This window comes from Augochlora pura, chromosome 7 (assembly GCF_028453695.1).
Source record: "Augochlora pura isolate Apur16 chromosome 7, APUR_v2.2.1, whole genome shotgun sequence".
Taxonomy (NCBI): Eukaryota; Metazoa; Arthropoda; class Insecta; order Hymenoptera; family Halictidae; genus Augochlora; species Augochlora pura.
Window position 1 is genome coordinate 40,027,446 of NC_135778.1, and position 19,557 is coordinate 40,047,002.

General features: G+C 37.8%; 2 protein-coding genes across 2 annotated transcripts in view; one reads left to right on the top strand and one right to left on the bottom strand.

Annotated features, from left to right (window-relative positions):
- The first annotated feature begins 843 nt into the window (after nucleotides 1–843).
- LOC144472394 (uncharacterized) lies at nucleotides 844–12,407 on the top strand. Its single transcript, XM_078185441.1, has 19 exons — nucleotides 844–1,038; nucleotides 2,688–2,993; nucleotides 3,416–3,715; nucleotides 4,046–4,193; nucleotides 4,289–4,506; nucleotides 4,752–4,907; nucleotides 5,097–5,249; nucleotides 5,322–5,459; nucleotides 5,864–6,134; nucleotides 6,228–6,343; nucleotides 6,419–6,723; nucleotides 6,790–7,370; nucleotides 7,580–7,668; nucleotides 8,531–8,868; nucleotides 9,086–9,543; nucleotides 9,678–10,002; nucleotides 10,294–10,546; nucleotides 10,998–11,127; nucleotides 11,285–12,407. Exons 1-19 carry the CDS (start codon nucleotides 963–965, stop codon nucleotides 11,688–11,690), a joined length of 4,767 nt encoding a protein of 1,588 aa, XP_078041567.1. The 5' UTR covers nucleotides 844–962; the 3' UTR covers nucleotides 11,691–12,407.
- Nucleotides 12,408–12,982: 575 nt separating this feature from the next.
- LOC144472395 (serine/threonine-protein kinase PLK1) overlaps nucleotides 12,983–19,557 on the bottom strand; it is a 36,602-nt gene continuing 30,027 nt past the window's right edge. Inside the window, exons 5-8 of the mRNA XM_078185442.1 lie at nucleotides 18,874–19,303; nucleotides 18,188–18,681; nucleotides 17,887–18,017; nucleotides 12,983–17,805 (exon numbers count right to left, since the gene is read on the bottom strand). Coding sequence (XP_078041568.1) covers nucleotides 17,462–17,805; nucleotides 17,887–18,017; nucleotides 18,188–18,681; nucleotides 18,874–19,303 — 1,399 coding nt within the window. The 3' untranslated portion in view covers nucleotides 12,983–17,461. The remainder of the gene's footprint in view (nucleotides 17,806–17,886; nucleotides 18,018–18,187; nucleotides 18,682–18,873; nucleotides 19,304–19,557) is intronic.

Genomic DNA, 19,557 nt, shown 5'->3' on the forward strand with positions numbered 1-19,557 from the left:
CTAGAAGAAGCTTTCTTTCCCATGACACATGCTCGTACAAACTTTCGAGCTGGCACGGACTACCTTCAGACGATACTATACATGTTTTGCTTTGAGCGCGTAGTACGCGTATTGCTATGGTTGTCGAAAAATTGTCTAGCTTTTACATAAAGTATAAATATAAATACTTATATCTTATAAATGATTTTACTGTTAAAATAATTATGAAAAAAATTATTTTCTTGATTCAATACGATAAGGTTAAACGTTCTTTTATAATTTTTAATTTTGAGGATCTTTCCGCGATAGACTTACATATATTTTACAGTATTGCTGCTTCTTTTTGTATAAATTTGTACTGTAAGGAGATGTTGTAGAGTATTGAGTTTATGGTCGTAGAAGGTATAATTTCGAATATTTAACTATTCGCGAAAGCGCTTGATTGTACAAGCCTTCCACCGTTTCGCTGACATTTGCAATAAACATTTGTCGATTTAATATATCTTCAGACATTCAAAGAACGCGTTAAGCTTAATTAAAATAATTCTTTAGCCTGTCAGTCTTTTTAAACAGTGGCTTTTGGTAAATTCTCTAGATTCTAGATTTTTAATATAAATTCAATAATACTAAAATAAAACAAATATATGTAAAAAGATTATTTGTATTTTAGTTACGAATTTGCGAAATTCGTCTCACAATGGAGATCGAGAGATTCGGTGAGATTTTGCCGGCGCTCCGGCCCGGAAGAAACGATTCACGCGCGACGGAGGAGGACGATTCGTGAGACGAAGGGAGACGCGAACAGAAAGGTGCAGGGAATAAAACCGAGGTACCGGCAAACGAGAGGTTCCAATGCACGCTGAGCGCTCGTTCGGAGCGCAGTCGATCAACGAGAGCGACTGTTCCACGCATTGTGTTTGCGATCACTTCTTTGGTATCAGTGGAAAGAAACGAACGAGTTCGATTCCGATCGATAGAAGAAAATGGACCGACACGTTAGGCCGTTCTATTTTCTACTACTGGCTGTCCAACTGGAGCTATTCTTCCCTTGGAAGCAAGGTACTGTGGGTATAGTTATGACGGCGGGTCCAAAATTTTGTAATATAGGTACAGCTTTTAAGATTTTCAAAAGAAAACTTACTTTCCTTCGACGATAAAAATTGCTAAAAAATTGAATAGATATATTCTTGTTATTTTCATGTATTAATATATTATAATCGCTTTTAATATTAATAAATCTAGCGTTAATCGCGGATTCTTTGAACTGTCTATTAAAATAGTACAGTTTAGATAGAAAACTAATAATTTTTGATGAAAATGAACTGCCAAGTTCCGCCAACCAAATGCGCGTTACGATTCGATGCATAATAAAACCGATTAATTGGTCTTATTATGCATCGTTTAAATGCTCATCGCAGATAGATAATGAATGGAATACATATTAGAGCCGTTTGATTTCTCGGAATCGGCAATTGGCAGCGCGCGGTCTTTGTAGGTGTAGATCCGAGGAGAAGTCTCTCAAGACGAGTGATTTGACAATTAAGGTTGATTAACGATCGAGAAACAATGCAGAATGTTTGTTCTTATTTAGAAAGATCGAAATGCTTTAATCCTAACTGTTAATAAATAAAATCGTATTTTTCTATTTGCGCGAATTTTATATAATGTTATATTATGTTAGGTTGTTTGATTTTTCAATGAAGCGCGCATGCCGTTTCTTATCGCTGTATAAAGCATGGTTTTCCTTAGAACTACGTGACATGTATACTTTCTACTGATTTATTGTGATTTCTATTCAAACATTACTGCAGAATCACTTCTGCAAATATACACGCATCGCTGCCACGCAAATCCGTCTTAATTGAAAAAATGATTTACATGATCGCTTCCATTGAATCGATTCCGCTTTCGTGATATTTAAATTTATAAAAATCGGCGTACACTTGTTAATATTTCTTTGTCATTGTTACATTAAAAATGGTTCATATTTTATGTATAAATATTTCAGGAATTTTATTAATCTTGAAATCATTTATTGATACAATAATCGTAAAACGTTTCGTATATCTCGTCGTTTTACTGTTTGGTATTTTAAACAAATTAGTATTACTTATATTGAAGTATAAATAAAATATAAGAATAGTATGATACTATAATAGTATAAATAATATAGTAGAAATTTATCTAAAAAGGATTAAAATAATTTCTCGGTAAATTTTGTAGGAATATTTTTAAATAATATAAAATGAATTGAAATAACAATCTAGCATCGATATACGTAGATATAATATTTAACGATTATTGCACTAGGTGCATGCATATAAGTTATAGAAAATTGCTCGCAGCTATTCTTCTTATCATTTAGTTCGTTTAAACGAAGAGCAGTTTGTCTCTCAGCGCAGTGGAAGTTTTAGAAAAATGTGATGCAAATAAGAGATAACTTCGTGAGAAGTTTGCCGTTCTTCGCGAACCTAGGATTAATTTGTTGTGTTCCAGCACCGCTTCCTCTTTCGCAACAGCGCCTACTTCAACTATAACACGGGCAACATGATTAGATATTCCTGGAAGTCTTTTTAACTAAACAAACATAACCTGATATAACCTGACAAACTGTTAAATATCCTAAATGATTTACACGGCGAACAACCTTTTTAAAGATGGTCCCGAAAATATTAAATATTTTATAATAATAAGAATGAATTTCGCAGGAACTTTCGTCGTCGACGCCGGAATGGAAGCGCAGTTCGAAAAGTGCTGCGGCCTGGGCACTTCGTGGGCGATGGAGGGGTTGAAGTGCGAAAAGTTCACTGGCCCGATATCCGGGGTGCCGCAAGACGAGCAAGACCTTTGCATGGAGACCGTGGACATTTGCTGCGTGAAAACGTATCACGAGCGACAATGTGAAAAAGGGAAGTCGGATGCACGTGCTGGTTCGCCATGTGTCTCCGGTGGCAAAACGAGGCGGATCGGGACCGGCGATTATCATCGCGACTGTTGCGAGGCGTGCAAGCTAGGTGAACATACAGTTTCGCGTGACTTTGTCACTTTATATACGTTTATGGAGTTAAGGAACACGCAGGATCCCAAGAAAATTAGAATTTACAATTGTTGGTAGTGAAAAGCTGCTTTGTCAATGTTAGAACTACTAAAAAGTTAAAAGATCGATGTGCGATTTTTTCTTTGATAGTTGCACGAGTTACGGAAACGCATTTTTCGAAGAAATATAAAGATAGTGATATAAATAGAAAGGAAAATAGAAGAAATGAAATCTCGAGCATATGTTGTATCATCTAATACTAATATTAGAAGTTTCAATCAAATATTAGAAGTTTGAGTAAATTCAATATTGTCCTTACAATATAAATTGTATAATATAAATGTCCTTAAATTATAATATTGTTCATCTAATATTGCCTCACTTTTTATTCGATTCTAGGTATTTTATCCGGATCCATGGACCAAGGCTGTTCTTTCAAAAAATTCACCTTCGGCATTCCATGGGATCCAGCGTTCATGGAGTGCTGCATCGAGGCGTCGCCAAGCACTACGACGACGCTTACCTCGGAATCGACGAATTCAACTTCGCCCAGCCAGAAGACCGAAACTGCTTCCTCGCCGCTTTCGTCGTCTTCCAGCACTCGCGCATCCAGCACTCGTGCATCCAGTACTAGCGCATCCAGCACTCGCGCATCAAGCACTCAAACAACAGATTTTTCCTTTTCAATTCCCACACCCCGTAAGAAAAAAACTATCACTGCGCGTTAAACGATTTAGAACTAAATTCACCGATCTTAGCAAAATTAACCCCTTGCACTACGACGTCTTTCACATCGCGCTGATTAACACTAATTTGTTCTTAATATTTTCCTTAATAGGACCAGATCATTATTGTCTTTTGTATTGCCTTTATTTACTTCCGTTTCTAGACTTTGATGACAGAAGAATTTGATATCGTTTTGGAAGGACTTAATAGATCTAGAATTGAATATTTATCACAAATCTGGTACAGAGGGTTGATCGGGGTTTCAAGAACCAACGAAACATTACTTATTTAAATCACTTCCAGCTTTGGATGACATCTGCCAGATCATGAAAGGAATGTTGTGTTCGGACATCTGCATCTCCACGCCCACGTCCTACTATTGCAAATGCCGGGAAGGTTTCACTTTGCTGGAGGATCAGAAAACTTGCAGACAAGACCTGCCGACCGACAGGTACATCTCTACCTGTCCCTGACACGGATTGTTACTTGTTATATATATGTAGTATAAAATTATGTAGTTCTGACACGACCGATACCGTAATTCAGATGTAAAACGAGCAACCCGTGCGAGCAACGATGCACGGACAACGGAGTTGCGGTGACTTGCAGCTGCGACCCCGGCTTCGTTTTGGCGAACGATAATCATTCGTGCATTCCCAATTCAGCGCAGCCGAATAACACCGCTGCGCCAGATCAGACGACTGATCTGTCACCCATCTGTCCGGCGGGATATCGCTATAACGCTACGAATCAGGTCTGCGACGGTAAGCGGTAAATTACGATTAGGGTTGTTGAATAATAATTATAAATTCTTCAGAACGCCACTGTACAAAAATCTTGCTATTCTTATGAAATCGTATCGGAGATCGGATTATTCTATAGATCACCTAATGACCAGGGATGACGGGCTTTTATCATAAGCTTTCCTCTTCAACGTTGTATCGTCACGCATTGCAATTCTGTTATGTCCGTGTTGCTTTTTGTTTGCATTGTGTATACCACTGCATAGACGTGAACGAGTGTATTGAAAAAGGATTGTGTCCTGGCCAGTGTGCAAATACTATAGGATCGTACGTATGCGTGTCGAAAGACGAGCTCACCGGCGCGTCTTACGAAGGTTGTCCACCTGGATACCAATGGGAACCTCGCACAGGTCTTTGCACAGGTATGGTTCTTTATATTTTGACTAATGACACGAGGACATTAAATTAATAACTCAAAAGAATTCTTTTCAAACTAGATCAAAAGAGGAGGTCACTTTTTGTGGCCTTTTTACCTGGTTCTGTAATGAGAATGCTACGTTTTATGTTTTAATAAAAGATTATCATACTTAAAGCTGATTACGTTTTTCCAGACATCGACGAATGCCTCATATTACCGCAACCATGTCCCGCAGAAAGAAGCTTTTGCGTCAATACACAAGGTAGTTTCAGTTGTCTTGAAATGAAAGGGGCGAAATCTTGTCCCGCTGGGTTCAAGTTCGATCAACAGTTGCAACAGTGCAAAGGTATCATCTCTTTTCAACTTATCATTTGAAAATTTAATCGACGGACTAAACTGACTAAATGTCTGCCTTTAGATGTGGACGAATGCGCGGAAAGTATTCACAGTTGCCTCGAAGACAGCGAGGAATGTAGAAACACGGAAGGAGCTTACGAATGTAATATAAAATGTCGGAAAGGCTTTGTCTACAGTAATAACCTGGGCGTTTGCATCGGTAAATATCGCCCTATTTCTCATTATATCCTGTAAACATAATTATTATTTAACTGGCAGTAGTTCTGCTTTTCTCCGTGTAGGCGTGTGCATGCTTTGTACATCTTAATCACTTAATCGAATAATTATAATCATCGAATTTAATATGAATGCTCATGCACGAGATCTGTACGTTGATGCGGCATGCGTCCTATTGTTGTCTGACTGTGAGTAAGATTATTTATACTAGTAAGAATATTTCACGTGAAACGTAATCTCGCACTTAAAAATATAACACGGACATTAAATAACAACGTCGTTAACGAATAAACAGATATTAGTTGATTAGTTGTCTACAGAAATATTTTAATTTAATTATTTTCTTATGGATGATATTTATCGGTACTTATCGTGTTACCTTTTTAGACGTCGACGAATGTATCGAGTCAAGTAACCCGTGCCCCGAATTAAATGCTGTATGCAGAAATACGATAGGAGGTTACGAATGCGTAAATGATAATCATTCTTTGCCGCAATACTCCTCCGACCAAAAGGCAGACGACCAACTGGTTTGCTTTGCCGGATACAAGCCGGCAAATAATCCCGAAGACACTTGCATTGATGTCGACGAATGCAAGGAGCAGTTACATTCCTGTGAAACGAACGAAGAGTGTGTCAATGAAATTGGTAGTTACAGGTACCTTTCCAACTTAATTCAGTAATCATTCATTTAATAACAAATTGAAGCAAAACGTGACTTATTTTACTAATTGCTTTGATATTCAACCAGGTGTGAACCGATAAACGAGGAAAATGCGAGGTCATATCAAAACATGGAAGGTGCAAATCGAACTACGGATTGTCAATCAGGATTCATATTTGATCCGCAAAGTCTAGACTGCATAGGTAAAGTATAGTAAATGATTAGCAATCAGTATAATGGCGATCTATGACTAACTATCAAATATCATCATATTATAGATATCGACGAGTGTAGCGTCGGTCTATCAAATTGTAAAATCGAAGAACAATGTGATAATTACGTGGGCGGATACAGCTGTTCCCCGATCTGTCCGCCCGGCTTTCAGCTGCATAACAGCACCGTCTACTTTCGCACAGCGGCTACATTTTGCGAAGACATAAACGAATGCGAACTAGGAATCCATAGCTGCAACACAACGTTTCAGGATTGCGTGAATACGAACGGTTCGTATTTCTGCGATGCAATGATTAAAGCGACAACACCCACTACAGTCGTACATAGTAGAAGAAATCTGAACATCCAGGTACGAACACACGAATAACTTTGCGCTGATCGTGAAGGTATGGGTAATATAAAAACGATTTTACAGGACATGCAGGCTTTTTCGTACCAGAAGGCCTGCGAGCGCGGCTACGCGAGGGACCCTGCAACCGGCGAGTGCACTGACATCGACGAGTGCGAGCAAGGTCGAAGCTGCCGGGACCATGAACGGTGTCACAACGTACCCGGTGGCTACGAGTGTTCGCCGCTGTGCACCAGCGGCTGGTATTTCAGCCCCCGGACGAAAGGCTGCCAGGACGTGGACGAATGCTTGCTGGGTAGCCACGATTGCAGTCAAAGAACCCATATGTGCCGTAACACGAACGGTTCTTTCGCCTGCGACCTGTTACCGCCTTGCGAGACCGGCTTCAAGCGCGATCAAGACGGCAGCTGCGTAGACATAGACGAGTGCCTGGATGACAGTCTCCACCGTTGTGACATAAAGCGTCATTATCATTGCGTGAACTCAGTCGGCCACTACGAGTGCGTGTGGAGGCAGCCGTCGTGCCAGTCAGGACACGCGTACTCCCCGGCGGACGATCGCTGCGTGGACATCGACGAATGCGTCAATGGCAGGAATAATTGTGACCTTAGATCGGAGAGGTGCATCAACCTGCCGGGCACGTACAGGTACCTCGTGTAGCTCTCAAAAGATTTTAGAAGTAGTCGGATCTGAAAGAAATTTAAAAAATTCATAATAAATATAATATAATATAAATGCAATATAATATAATGTAATATAAGACTATAAATAACCCGTTCCGTGGCGTCACCACGGCGGAGCGGACTATCATAACGAGAGGATTAATAAAGAATTTCTGGAATTTTGATTTCTTCAGATGCGAAAGGCGACAGGAAGATCCTCCGCGTGAAAAAGCAGGTTGCCCACCGGGGACTAGATACTACAAGCAACTGAAGAGATGCATAAGTATTAGACTGAAATTGAAATCCTAACACTTTGAATTATAGATGAAGAATTATCGATAGTTTTTTTCTTACTATTAATAGCTACTTTCTTATACATGTATAAATAACGTTCACGTTAGACTTTCTGAGAAAAAAATTGCAGAGAAAAAAACCATATCGATAACGTAGCAGTAAGATTAATAAACTACTAATCTTAAATAATTTGTAACTTTTTTCAGGGTAAAAACAGGAATTTGCAAACCTTCATGTATTTACAAACGTAATATACTGTGTTTTAAATGGCTTCTCGCGTTTGCGTGTGCATGTTGGTTCGTTCGTATTAACATGTATATGATGTGTTACTTGTGTTTGCATTGTTCTGCCATGTGCTGCATTGAAGACAATTTTTGATTGCCTTTTGTACTAAATTGTCGATCGATTTTCTTTCCGAAAGTCTGATTTCATTGTGATCGCATATTGATTGGCTAAGTGATAGCTTCGTATGAATGTATAAACATCCGTGCTATTGTTTATTACCTTGTCAAGGTTATGTGACATAATATAATGTAATGTTAGTATAAACAATTAAATATATTTATAGCAACCTCCTAAATAGATATAGACGACCGCGCTCGATTTTTCCACGTCCTGTTTACAAAACGAAATATAAAAGAATAGATGCACAAATGAAAAATTACTGATCAAAATTTTAGCGGACATCCACCAAGGCTTGTTATAAAAATCTGCAGCCTACAGGCGACCCTTAAGAGAAATAAGCATGCGCCAGAAATTAACTACTAACATTCGCGCTAAAATTGCCATTCATAGTTTCGAATTTATGCAATCCTTGCATCATTTTTAACCGATCGATTTTTATTTGTTAGACGTCGACGAGTGTGCTGAAAATCCGAACATCTGCAACGGCGAACGGTGCTACAATCAGCCGGGCACCCACACCTGCGCGAAATCACCGGCGCCGATCACGAAGAAGCCGCTGGCCCCGTTGACGCCATCGGCGAATCAGAGATGCGCCGAGGGCACCAGATTCGTCAGGAATCGCGGCTGCATTGACATTGACGAGTGCCGGGAAATAGAGGACGCGTGCAGCAGCAACGAAGACTGCATTAATACAATTGGAAGCTACACTTGCAATTGCAAAATTGGCTTCAAACGCGACAATCTGACTCAGGCGTGCGTGGACATCAACGAATGCCAAATGCGGGTAAATCCATCAATTGCCGCCGGATCGTTTCAACTAAAACTAACGGCTAGATATTTATTGCATAGATATACAATAAATAAAGTGGTCACCTATCCATACAATAAATTCTTTAGCAATTATACTAAGCATTTATACTATAAAATATAAAGAACCATGTTATATATTAATCTAGAATTAATATGTTTCATCTCGTATAATACCAAGTATTTTGTTACAGGAGGATAACTGCCTTCCAACGCAGAGATGCGACAACACAATAGGCAGTTACAGTTGCACACGGTTTTTACCATGCGGCACGGGGTACACGTTGAACGCCGCCACCGAGATCTGCGAGGACGACGACGAATGTATTCTTGGCACTCATGATTGCGGAGACGGCTACCATTGCAGGAACACCTTCGGTTCGTATCGATGCGATCGTAATCCACGAGTACCGAACCCGCAGCCACGAATCGGTGGGCCAACGACCGCTGTGACGAGGACCACGATGACAAGGACCACATCTACGACCACCATGGCACCGACGACGTCTACGGTAACACCTGGAGGACGCACCTGTCCGCGTGGATTTCGGCTCGAAAGTGGTAATAAATGCGTAGACATAGACGAGTGCCAGGGTACCAATCCTTGTCGTTCACCCTACCAGCAATGTGTCAACACTCTTGGATCCTATAGGTACGAAGGGTGTATTTGACAGTAAACCTAATTAGCAATGTTTGCCGCGTTTTTCATAAGTGGTCGATGATCATATCATTTGTCCAGATTTGAAAATTTATTTATTTTCTAATGTAGACTTTCCTTCGTTTTAGGTGCACATCCAGAGTGATATGCAGCAGTGGGTACACCTTGGACCCCATTTACGGCACACATTGCGTGGACATTAACGAGTGCACCACCGGTAGTCACGAGTGTTCGTCGAAACAAATCTGTGAGAACCGAATCGGCGGCTATGTCTGCAAGTGTCCACCGGGACACGTGATTAGTCCGAACAATGAGTGCGTTGACATTGACGAATGCAGTCTTTACGGTAATATATGCGGGTCGAACAGTCAGTGCGAGAACACGGTCGGCTCTTATCGTTGCGTTTGCCGGGATGGCTTCCAACATGTTAACAATTTCGGCGGAGTTTGCGAGGTACGTTGCGAAAGTATACCAGCTCTTCCTGGATTGTCCGTTAGCGATTACGTTACTTTATGGGCTTTTAAGAAGCCATGTGCGAAGAGAGCGACGACGAAACGATTTTCTTCTTTTGATGTTAAGATTAAAAAAAGGAAGAAAATGACTCAGTACAATTTAAATATTAGCAAACCTTCGTCATCAGTCTTTTCGCCATTTTCAAAACGTATCAGAGTTCTCCGAAAATAATTAGTAAATAATTTTAAAATGAAAAATGTCCTATATGAAATTTCTCTCTTAATATTTTAGGACATCGACGAATGTCAACGAAATCCTGGATTGTGTCAGCACAAGTGCATCAATGTATGGGGCTCGTACAGATGCAGCTGTGAACCCGGTTACAGGCTAAACGCCGACAATCGATCGTGCTCGGACATCGACGAATGCGCAGAATTTAAAAATAATCATTTGTGCATTGGTATTTGCGAAAATACGCCGGGAAGCTACACTTGCCAATGTCCAAAGGGTTACCGGCTCGGATACGATGAGCGAAGCTGCGAGGGTGAATTTCAATATTCCTTTCACTCCCGTATTATAGAAATGCTATTAATCGTCTTTTCGGAGCGAAACTGTGTCAACTTTTTGTTCATCGAATTCACAATTACTTTTCACTCCAGCAATTAAATGCAATTAATTCTTCCTTCTCGGTTCGACGAAGAAGTAGTTAAATCGAGTGAACTGTTTCCACGCAGATGCGTGGAAAAATAGTAACGTGAATCATAGCGTGTTTTAGTGATTTATTAATGCACGGCTCACCTCCGTCATTCTGCATTATAACTTGTTCTTGACCTAGTTGCCGGATCTGGGCCACTAGCTGAATCTCAAACGATACCCTTGTATGTGCTCTTAGATTAAACGTGACACGCGGCCGCAGCTGCAAACAGATTAATTTCTAATCAATTTATCATAATATTCTTTATTCGGTTTCTGAAAACTTACTGATTTATCGTTAGATATCAACGAATGCAACGCGGGACAAGTATGCAGAGGATCGGACGAGATTTGTCACAATACCAGAGGCAGTTACCGATGCAACAGGATAAACTGTCCTTCGGGATACCACCAGGATGCTGACAAGAAGAAGTAAGCATTCTTTGCTTCCGCTAATTACTACGAATTATTAGTTAATTCTGAAAACGAAAAATCTCAATATTATTCATTCAAGATATTAAAATTCAAAATTTTTTAATTTTAAAAATATGAAATCTTCAACATAGAAAATAAAATGTTGCATTTTCAGCCGATGCGTGCGAGGGGCACCTTGCCATCCCAGCGACCTGGCCTGCATCAAGTCGCCGTCGCATTATTCGTACAACTACATCACTCTCGTCAGCATGTTACCAATCGCGCCGAACAAATCTGAGGAATTGTTCAAGATGAGAGGATTCCCACTGGCGAGATCAACGTTGCAATTCAGCATGGCGTTCGTAGAGGCGCGTGCACCACCTGGAGTGCAACGCGCAACAGAATCCTGTTTCGCGTTGAAGAGAACCGCGCCTACTAACGTTATCCTATTAATGACGCAAAGTATACAGGGTCCGCAGGACATCGAACTCGACATCACCATGGAGATTTACTATGGTCTAATATACGCCGGATGCGTGGTAGCGAAAGTTTTGATCTTTGTTTCCGAATACGAATTTTGAAGAAATTCAAATTTTCTTGCACAAATTATAACTTGCTGTTTTCTTGAGACTTGAGCTATATTTACGATCGTAACAGCTGTTCATCTTAATTACACTATAACGTAGAGATTATAAGCACGAAATGCGACTATTGATACGACTCAAGTCTGTATTTATGAGAAACAAAATACACCATGAAGTTTGGATACTTAAGATGCGCTGGGACCAATGCATATCTTTAGAGTTTCGTGAATTATCCTGTTTAAGTGATTCTATTTGCACTGTAATTAATTAATGTGTTTCATGGGCTTTGTTAAGATTTGTGGCGAAATTGAGACGACAGAAATCAAGAGCAGTGCTCATAAAACAGGTTTATACATATACGTTCGTCATGATGGGATCCAAAAAATCTAAGAACCGGTTTGGACTTCAACACTATTTTCGGAGAAAGCATGAACATATTTTCTATTTATTCTTAATGTAAAGAAAAATCAGACTTCACCAATTTGTGCTATTGATGCAAACTTTGTCTTCTAATACGTTAACACTTATCTACAGGATATGTCACTCTGTTCAGTAGACACTTAGATGCTACACTAATTTGTAAGGGTACGTTTCTAAGCCTTGTGTACTTTCAAAGACGCTGCATTTTATAATCGAACTCTCGTTTTTATATCACCTTGTAAAACGATTTGTTCGCCTATAAACTGATTTATGAAACGACTATGTTTCTAATTTTCTGTACAAAGAAAAAAACACCTTAGCCTAAGTAACGTTTAATACTTATAGTTACCAGCTGTTCGGTGTTTTAGAGATATATGTAAAAAAAGGAAGAGTGGATCGTAACGAATGGAGCAAGAATTTTATAATGTATTTTTGTTGGTAAATAAGTAGCTTTATATGTACATAGGGTATAATCTAAGTGTGTACACTTGAAAGAAACGAAATAAAATCACATTAATCGTGTTGAACGAACCTTTCCGATTCATTGCATTTCGTGAATGTGTATCTTATAAAAATCGCAGATCTATAAAACGTTTCCGGCAAGGAAACGTTCATCCTCGTTTATCGTTAACAATCGTAACATATACGTCTATGTATACGCAGGAGACTTTAAACAAACGTACCATATTTAACGTAGAAATTTTCATGTGCGGGCATCAAGGTAGACCACGTTAATACTCAAATCATTTTTAAATGAATTTTCTATTCTTAATTATAGAAATAAACTGCATTTCTTTTAAACTCAAAATTAAAAAACTCGAAATTGTAAAATATTATAATGTACAAGATATCTTGTAATATAAAATGAAATGTTTTAACAAGATTCTCCGTTCTTATTAGTTTACTTCCTCCCATGCTTGATTAAATTCTAATCATTAGGTACATTATTATATGGTAAATTCTAAAGACTCTGCATGCATACATAAAATTGAATCATCGTGTATATTTCTCCGTCATTCGATTCACTTCACGTATAATGGATAAATTAATGATTCTGAGATCTTTATCATCAATTGTTGTTTAATTTCACGGTATACAGCTGCCTCGGGAAGTAAGTTAACCGTCCGAAAAAATTAATAAACGAATCCGGAAATAGAGTTTAAGAGATAAAATTTGAATACCTTCGTTCCAATGTGTTTATAATACAATTAACTCGGTTCCCGAGGCATCTGTACGAGTAATACGCGTTACGATTAGAATATATCGAACGAAATTAAAGTATAATCGGTATATATCCGTTTAAATCACTTCAGGCAGATAGATAGTGTTCGCTGGAAATTAAGTTGGCTTATACAATATGTAAGTGGATACATGCGTTACCTCCGCTGGCATTGTACTAAGTATAATTACATTAGAAGAACCTCGATCAAGTATATCACAACAAGTCATAGAGTAACTTATGGTGACGATATAACAATATATGCTATCCAAGAAACAAACTTGTGTTTCTCGAAGTTCCAGTTAAGTGCGTGCTTGCCAGGTTCGGCGCCCGCCAAGTCCCTCGCCCTTACAGTTCAATGTCTCGCCTAAGTCTGAACCAATGATTTTATGCTATGAGCTACTCCCTGCCGGAGAGGGAGCATTGACAATCGCATGCGAGTGCAAGGGTGAGGGGCCTGGTGGGCACGCACACCCGAGTACCCAATGGAGATCTGTTTCGATGAACTTTTACATTCTAAGTCACTGACTTAAGTGCTTTTTATCCTATAATATACTACATTATGAGAATTATTTATACTGCTGGAATTTTTTGTTAAAAGAAGACCTCTCCAATGAGAACTTATTACATACTATTCGTCAGAAAGAATAATAATTCAACGTTTCTGTAATATAATATACTTTTAAATATATTTAAGTACATTTCATTTAATTTTCTATCGTCAACAAATGATATTCGGACAATTTGAATTTCCACTTTCGATGAGATCAAATTATTAAATACGCTACGTTTCATAAATACGAAGGCTTAATGTATTCGGTAAACATATACGCATATAACTTGCCAATGGCAATTGCTAATAATGACGATGATAAAGACAAGTGTACTTGCGATAAGAATTCTAATAATAATAATAATGTTGCTAATTATAATAAATAATGTTATCTAATTAACAGCCTGGGATATAGCAACGACAGGCTACTGCGGTGTGAACCGATGGCAGTGGTACTTTCTTTTTCGCTCTTTATCTTATCAAAGCGAAAAAACGAGAGTGACTAGGATTACTAAGGATCATTAGACCTTCAGTTAAGCATGTTCGAATAACTAAAACACCTTCGTATGGATGTAACTCGACTCGAGTAATATTAACAAACGAATTAATGACATTGCTTCAACTGGTGAATTACACAGTTATTTAAATTCAATGCAATTTCGTATATTGCGAGCGATGAAAATTATGTCCTGAGTGTTTGTTAGTTTGAATTCTCTGCGAAGACATCGCACACGAGGCATCGAAGTCAAAACTAAATAGCGTGTCGTATCAAAAGTATTCAACAACATTGTATACGTAGTGCCATCCACTAAAAATGTTTCTACCTTCCTTCCATACAAAGTGCCGATCTATTAATTCATCGTCCTTGCTAGACTTCATAACAATTTAAAAAGCCACTTACAAATCATAACGTAATCCTGTTCAGAATTTTACATATTATCAATGTAAAGATATCAGCGTTTGAAAATACAATAATTTTCAATTTTAAGTACAAAGAATGCATAAGCAATTATTAAAGAAAATAAATGGAAATGTAATCAGTTTTCGAACGTTCACGTGATTTTAATTATGATAACGAGACGATTAATAAATACATAAGCGATCAAAATATTTGGCTCGGAAAATAGAGATCTTCTGCCATGTATATTAAAGATGTTGTATCGTTATTTCGGTAAATGTTATATAGAAGCATTTTTTAGTGGGTATATGATATCGTAGATTGCAAATGGTTTGTACGTGTACCCGAAAATAGATGATTTCTTTTTATCATGGAAGTTTACGTTGGATAATTATGCGTCACAATCATTCACATAGAAGCAACCGATGTGCGATATATTGTTGCAAGCCAATTAAGTTGGTCCGCTTTATGTTATTTTTCATTGCGACTGTGTACCGTCAACCCAATCCGTGTACATACTCTGTAATCATTTCTAAAGAGGCCGTTCTCCTAATTGGTACTCCCCCAGATTGCTTTCATTACGATGAATTTCTTTCACCAAGAAATGAAACTTGCCGAAATTCAGATTGTTCCAAAACCTAGATTTACGTTACACACACACAGGCTCTTGTTCAATATAGGCACTTAGATTATGAGTGTTTTGGCATTCTGTAGAAATCATTGTTTAGCACATCATCTTATTTGTATCTCTCATATATGAAAAGTTTCTTTTTCTTTTTTTTTTTAGAACACACTTTGAATTTTTTTGTCGTTTAAATATCTTTTTTTTTATTACAAAGTATTTTAATGCTACGATCGAATATCAGAATAAGTTTTCTATTGCTTCAATTTTCCATTATTTTTTTCCTTTTCGTTTGGTTCAATCTCCGCCATGCCTATCAATCTAGTATCCTTTATTATTGTATAATAACAAATGTGTTGGTTCGGAACGCTAAATCTGATGGCTCCGATTTGACTTCTTCCTACGGTAAGAATATTTGCACTATAACTTATTGCCTACGTGAAAACAAATTTATTTATACTTAGAAAATGCGCTTAGGAGAGCTTACTGATTGGTAAAGATATCCTCGAAGCATGTTAACTCATTCTCATAACAATTATATTAAGATGGATATACAATGGACGAATGTTAACACACAAATTTGATATTTGTGACAAATATAAAATAAAAACATACAATTGACTAAAAATTCAATTGCTATGTTCAAATTTCCAAAATTATATTTCCTATTTGTCGATTTCGGTATAAATAAAAATTACGTTAAAAAATAATTGTTCTAAACGTGGCACATTAACATTGAATAACACAACGTTAAAATAATACACATGTAAAACATTTTTTTTTTACATTATCTTGACCATTTTTTTGAAGACATAAATTTAATGCAAAGAATAATTTTGAAATTTGTGTGTTGACAGCTTTTGTATTAACAGTTAATAGCTTTTATGCGTATGAATATGCATAACTATGAGATATAAAAAAGTCATGAGTTCATTTAAATTAGTGTAATAGTAACGAGTGTATACACAGTAATACATCTAGTATCGAGTTACTTAGAATTTCAAACTACTGTGCATATACCTATTAACGACAGAGTTAGTCGTTACTTATAATTTTAACCAAACATGAACAATATATAGTTGTTCAAAATGGAAGTCTGAACAGATCTGAGTAAGAGTCTGCATTTGTATAATTGTAATTAAAAAATCAACCACACTTTTAGTGTTCATTAATTTACCTACGCCTTGTTTTTCTTCTCTTACAACATAATGTATCACATCTTTGTTATATTTTGTAAAAGAAACAATTGTATGCAAAATTTAAATATGGCTTACCTTATACTTCCATACATTTTTTATCCAATAATATCTTTCTATTTGGCTGCACCCACACCGCTCGATATACTAAAACTTTAATTTGAACTATTCGAACATAATGCACCGACTATTTTTTTTTTAAATTTAACTTACATCAAATAGATCAATCGAAAATAGTAATTTACCTAAAACGTTCGAAATGATTTTTATCAAATTTTTTTTCATTTTCAGTATTTCAATTTCATATAGCATGTACTATTTTTACGTCACTAATTTTACTTTACAAAAATATTTATTACAATGTAAAATTAACATTATTTATCACCTTATCAATATTGCATAATAAAATATGTTTAGTGGGAATTGTTGTATGTACATTTTTTCCAGTAAATGCCTTTAACATTACAAGATCTCTTTAACTCGATAAATTTAAAATGCAAATACTCCAATAATGAAAATAAAATTTTTTAAAAATAATGAACACTTTTACGTTGTATCGATAATAGGTCGTTTTAGAAATACTCGGCTATAGTAAAAATGTAACATAGTACCAATTAAATTTTACGATTTTATCTACACACGAGAGAAACAATAAAATGTACATAATAAAATAATGATGTAATACGTTCTTAACAATTAACGTAAACTAGATGTAACAAAAAGTCATTTGTTTATAAATATTAACAAATTAGTGTCAAGTTTAGTATGAGTGCAGCAAACAGAAAAGACATGAATGGCGGACCACCAACCGAATTTATATCATTCGACGAACCTTGTATTTTCGAGCGCGCCGACAATGGTCAAGCGATTGTATTATTGTGTAATTCTGCGAACTCCCTGGAGAGTTTGCACACGTAATATAAACATTCGTAGAGATCGTTTGTGCAGCCGAAATCTCTTATATCGTTCAACCAGTATGAGGTTGTTTGCCTGCTGGTGTCGATATAGGTAATTAAATAACCTCTGCTGGGCGATTCTTGCGAAACCACCAGCTTCGTGTGGTCCTCGAAGAAGTTAACTTGTAAAAGAGGAACTGTCAGTTCCATCACAATAGTCTTGTCCGTTCTCAACCATTTCCGCATTCGTGGTATGCAAACGTTCTTCGACTGCTTCGGAGCGCTTCGATATTCCTTGATCTCACCACCTTGGTAAACAATTTCATAGAATTAATCACTTTAATTTAGTACAAGCTTAGTAACATTGCATTTATGTTTATTCGTATTACCTTCAGTCATATAGTTATCCATATATTGGGTGAAACGTTGGAGTAACTCAAGCTTCTCTTGCAGAACAGGCGGAACGTCTTCTTCTCTATGGTATCTCGTTACTTCATCCTCGGTTGTCATATACTCCACTCTTCTTTGCGAACAGAAATCCATTTCGAAAAACCAAATGCGATTAGAAACAAATATTTAACCCTCTGCACATTATTACAGATAATCGATGCGAAATTATTGACTTGTTTTCGAAACAGACCAAAATATTTGATAAATAGAATACGTGTTAATTAATAAAATAGTACTGACCTTCTGTCGTGTGTGTAACTAATTTTGGTATTATCATTGAATAGAACGCCAACAGATTTATCCGAAAGCTGAAAGCTGAGACCATATTTATTCGAGTAGTCGATCCATTTTGTGATAAACAGTGGTACCACGTCCTCTACCGGCGGCGGATTCTGCATCATATTCTTATGATTTATCTCGCTGATGCACGCCTGCAATGCTCTGTGCATTTGCATGCTCTGCGCGACGTAGCCCATCTTTTTATGATCCGGGCACAATATACTATTCAGTCGTTGCATAAATTTCGGCACTTTCGGCAGCTTCCTGGCTAACCAGGTGATCACTTTCGATCCTTTTCGTAAACTTTTCTGAGATCGGCTCATCTGATACTGTTGCTGCTGCTGCTGCTGCGGTTGATGCTGTTGGTGTTGTTGCAGCGGTTGGGGCTGTTGCGTGTGCATAGTTTGCTGCTGGTACGGGTGTGATGCCTCCTGCGACAACATGTTTGGCCAAACCTAAGAACATTTAACAAATATTAAAAATATCGAACTGTGTCCACGTGTACAGAGTACAGAGATCTTATATTTTTCAAGTTAATTAATTCCAAAAGAAATGCTTAAGAGAATCCTCTTGCATTTTTTAACGGAATCGTTAATTGTTTAAAAAAATTTTCTTAGAGGTCGCGGTCTTCCAGATTGCCAACCGACCTGATTTTTATTAATTTTCTGATTTCTGGAGGTGGTCGAGTTCGAGGACGGCGACGGTATGGAGTCGATGATCGCCGCGTGCGGATGCTGGTAGCAACAGGTATGGGAAAGGGAGGACGGTACGTATTCCTTGGTGAGATAAGCGTGTTCCTTGACCCTCTCCAACGACGGCCTAAGCTCCGGATTCGGTTGCAGTAGCCGTCTAATGAGATCCTGGCCGCTGCGGCTCGCTATCGTGTCGTCGACTTCGCGATAATGATTATTACATATCCTGTCGTACGTCTCCTTCAACGTTGCCGTGTCGAAAGGTGGTTGCCCTACCAGCAGGGCATAAAGTATGCAGCCGAGCGCCCAAACATCCGCCTCGTAACTGTACGCCTGTTTATACAACACTTCCGGCGCGATGTAATTCGGTGTTCCGCATATTGTCCTGCGCATACAAAAAGGACGAATTATTACGGATACCTGTCGGACAAGGCGCGTGCACGTCTGTCAATCATTTTTAACTTCGTGTAGAACATAGGTCTCGTGTTCTCACAGTGCGACATGGGTAATTAAGAGAAAGGTACAAGTAAAATTATTTTGTTCGGTCCTTTAGTTTTAGATTATTTCATTAAATTGTTATTAATACTAGAATTACTGAACTAAGGTATATTAAGGTATACTTTATAACAATGACAAGGT

Excerpts from the sequence above, each read along its gene's own strand:
- LOC144472394 (XM_078185441.1), top strand. The coding sequence starts at position 963 with ATGGACCGACACGTTAGGCCGTTCTATTTTCTACTACTGGCTGTCCAA. Across the intron at positions 4,194-4,288 it reads CAAGACCTGCCGACCGACAG|ATGTAAAACGAGCAACCCGT; the intron begins GTACATCTCTAC and ends ACCGTAATTCAG. Across the intron at positions 4,908-5,096 it reads TCGCACAGGTCTTTGCACAG|ACATCGACGAATGCCTCATA; the intron begins GTATGGTTCTTT and ends ACGTTTTTCCAG.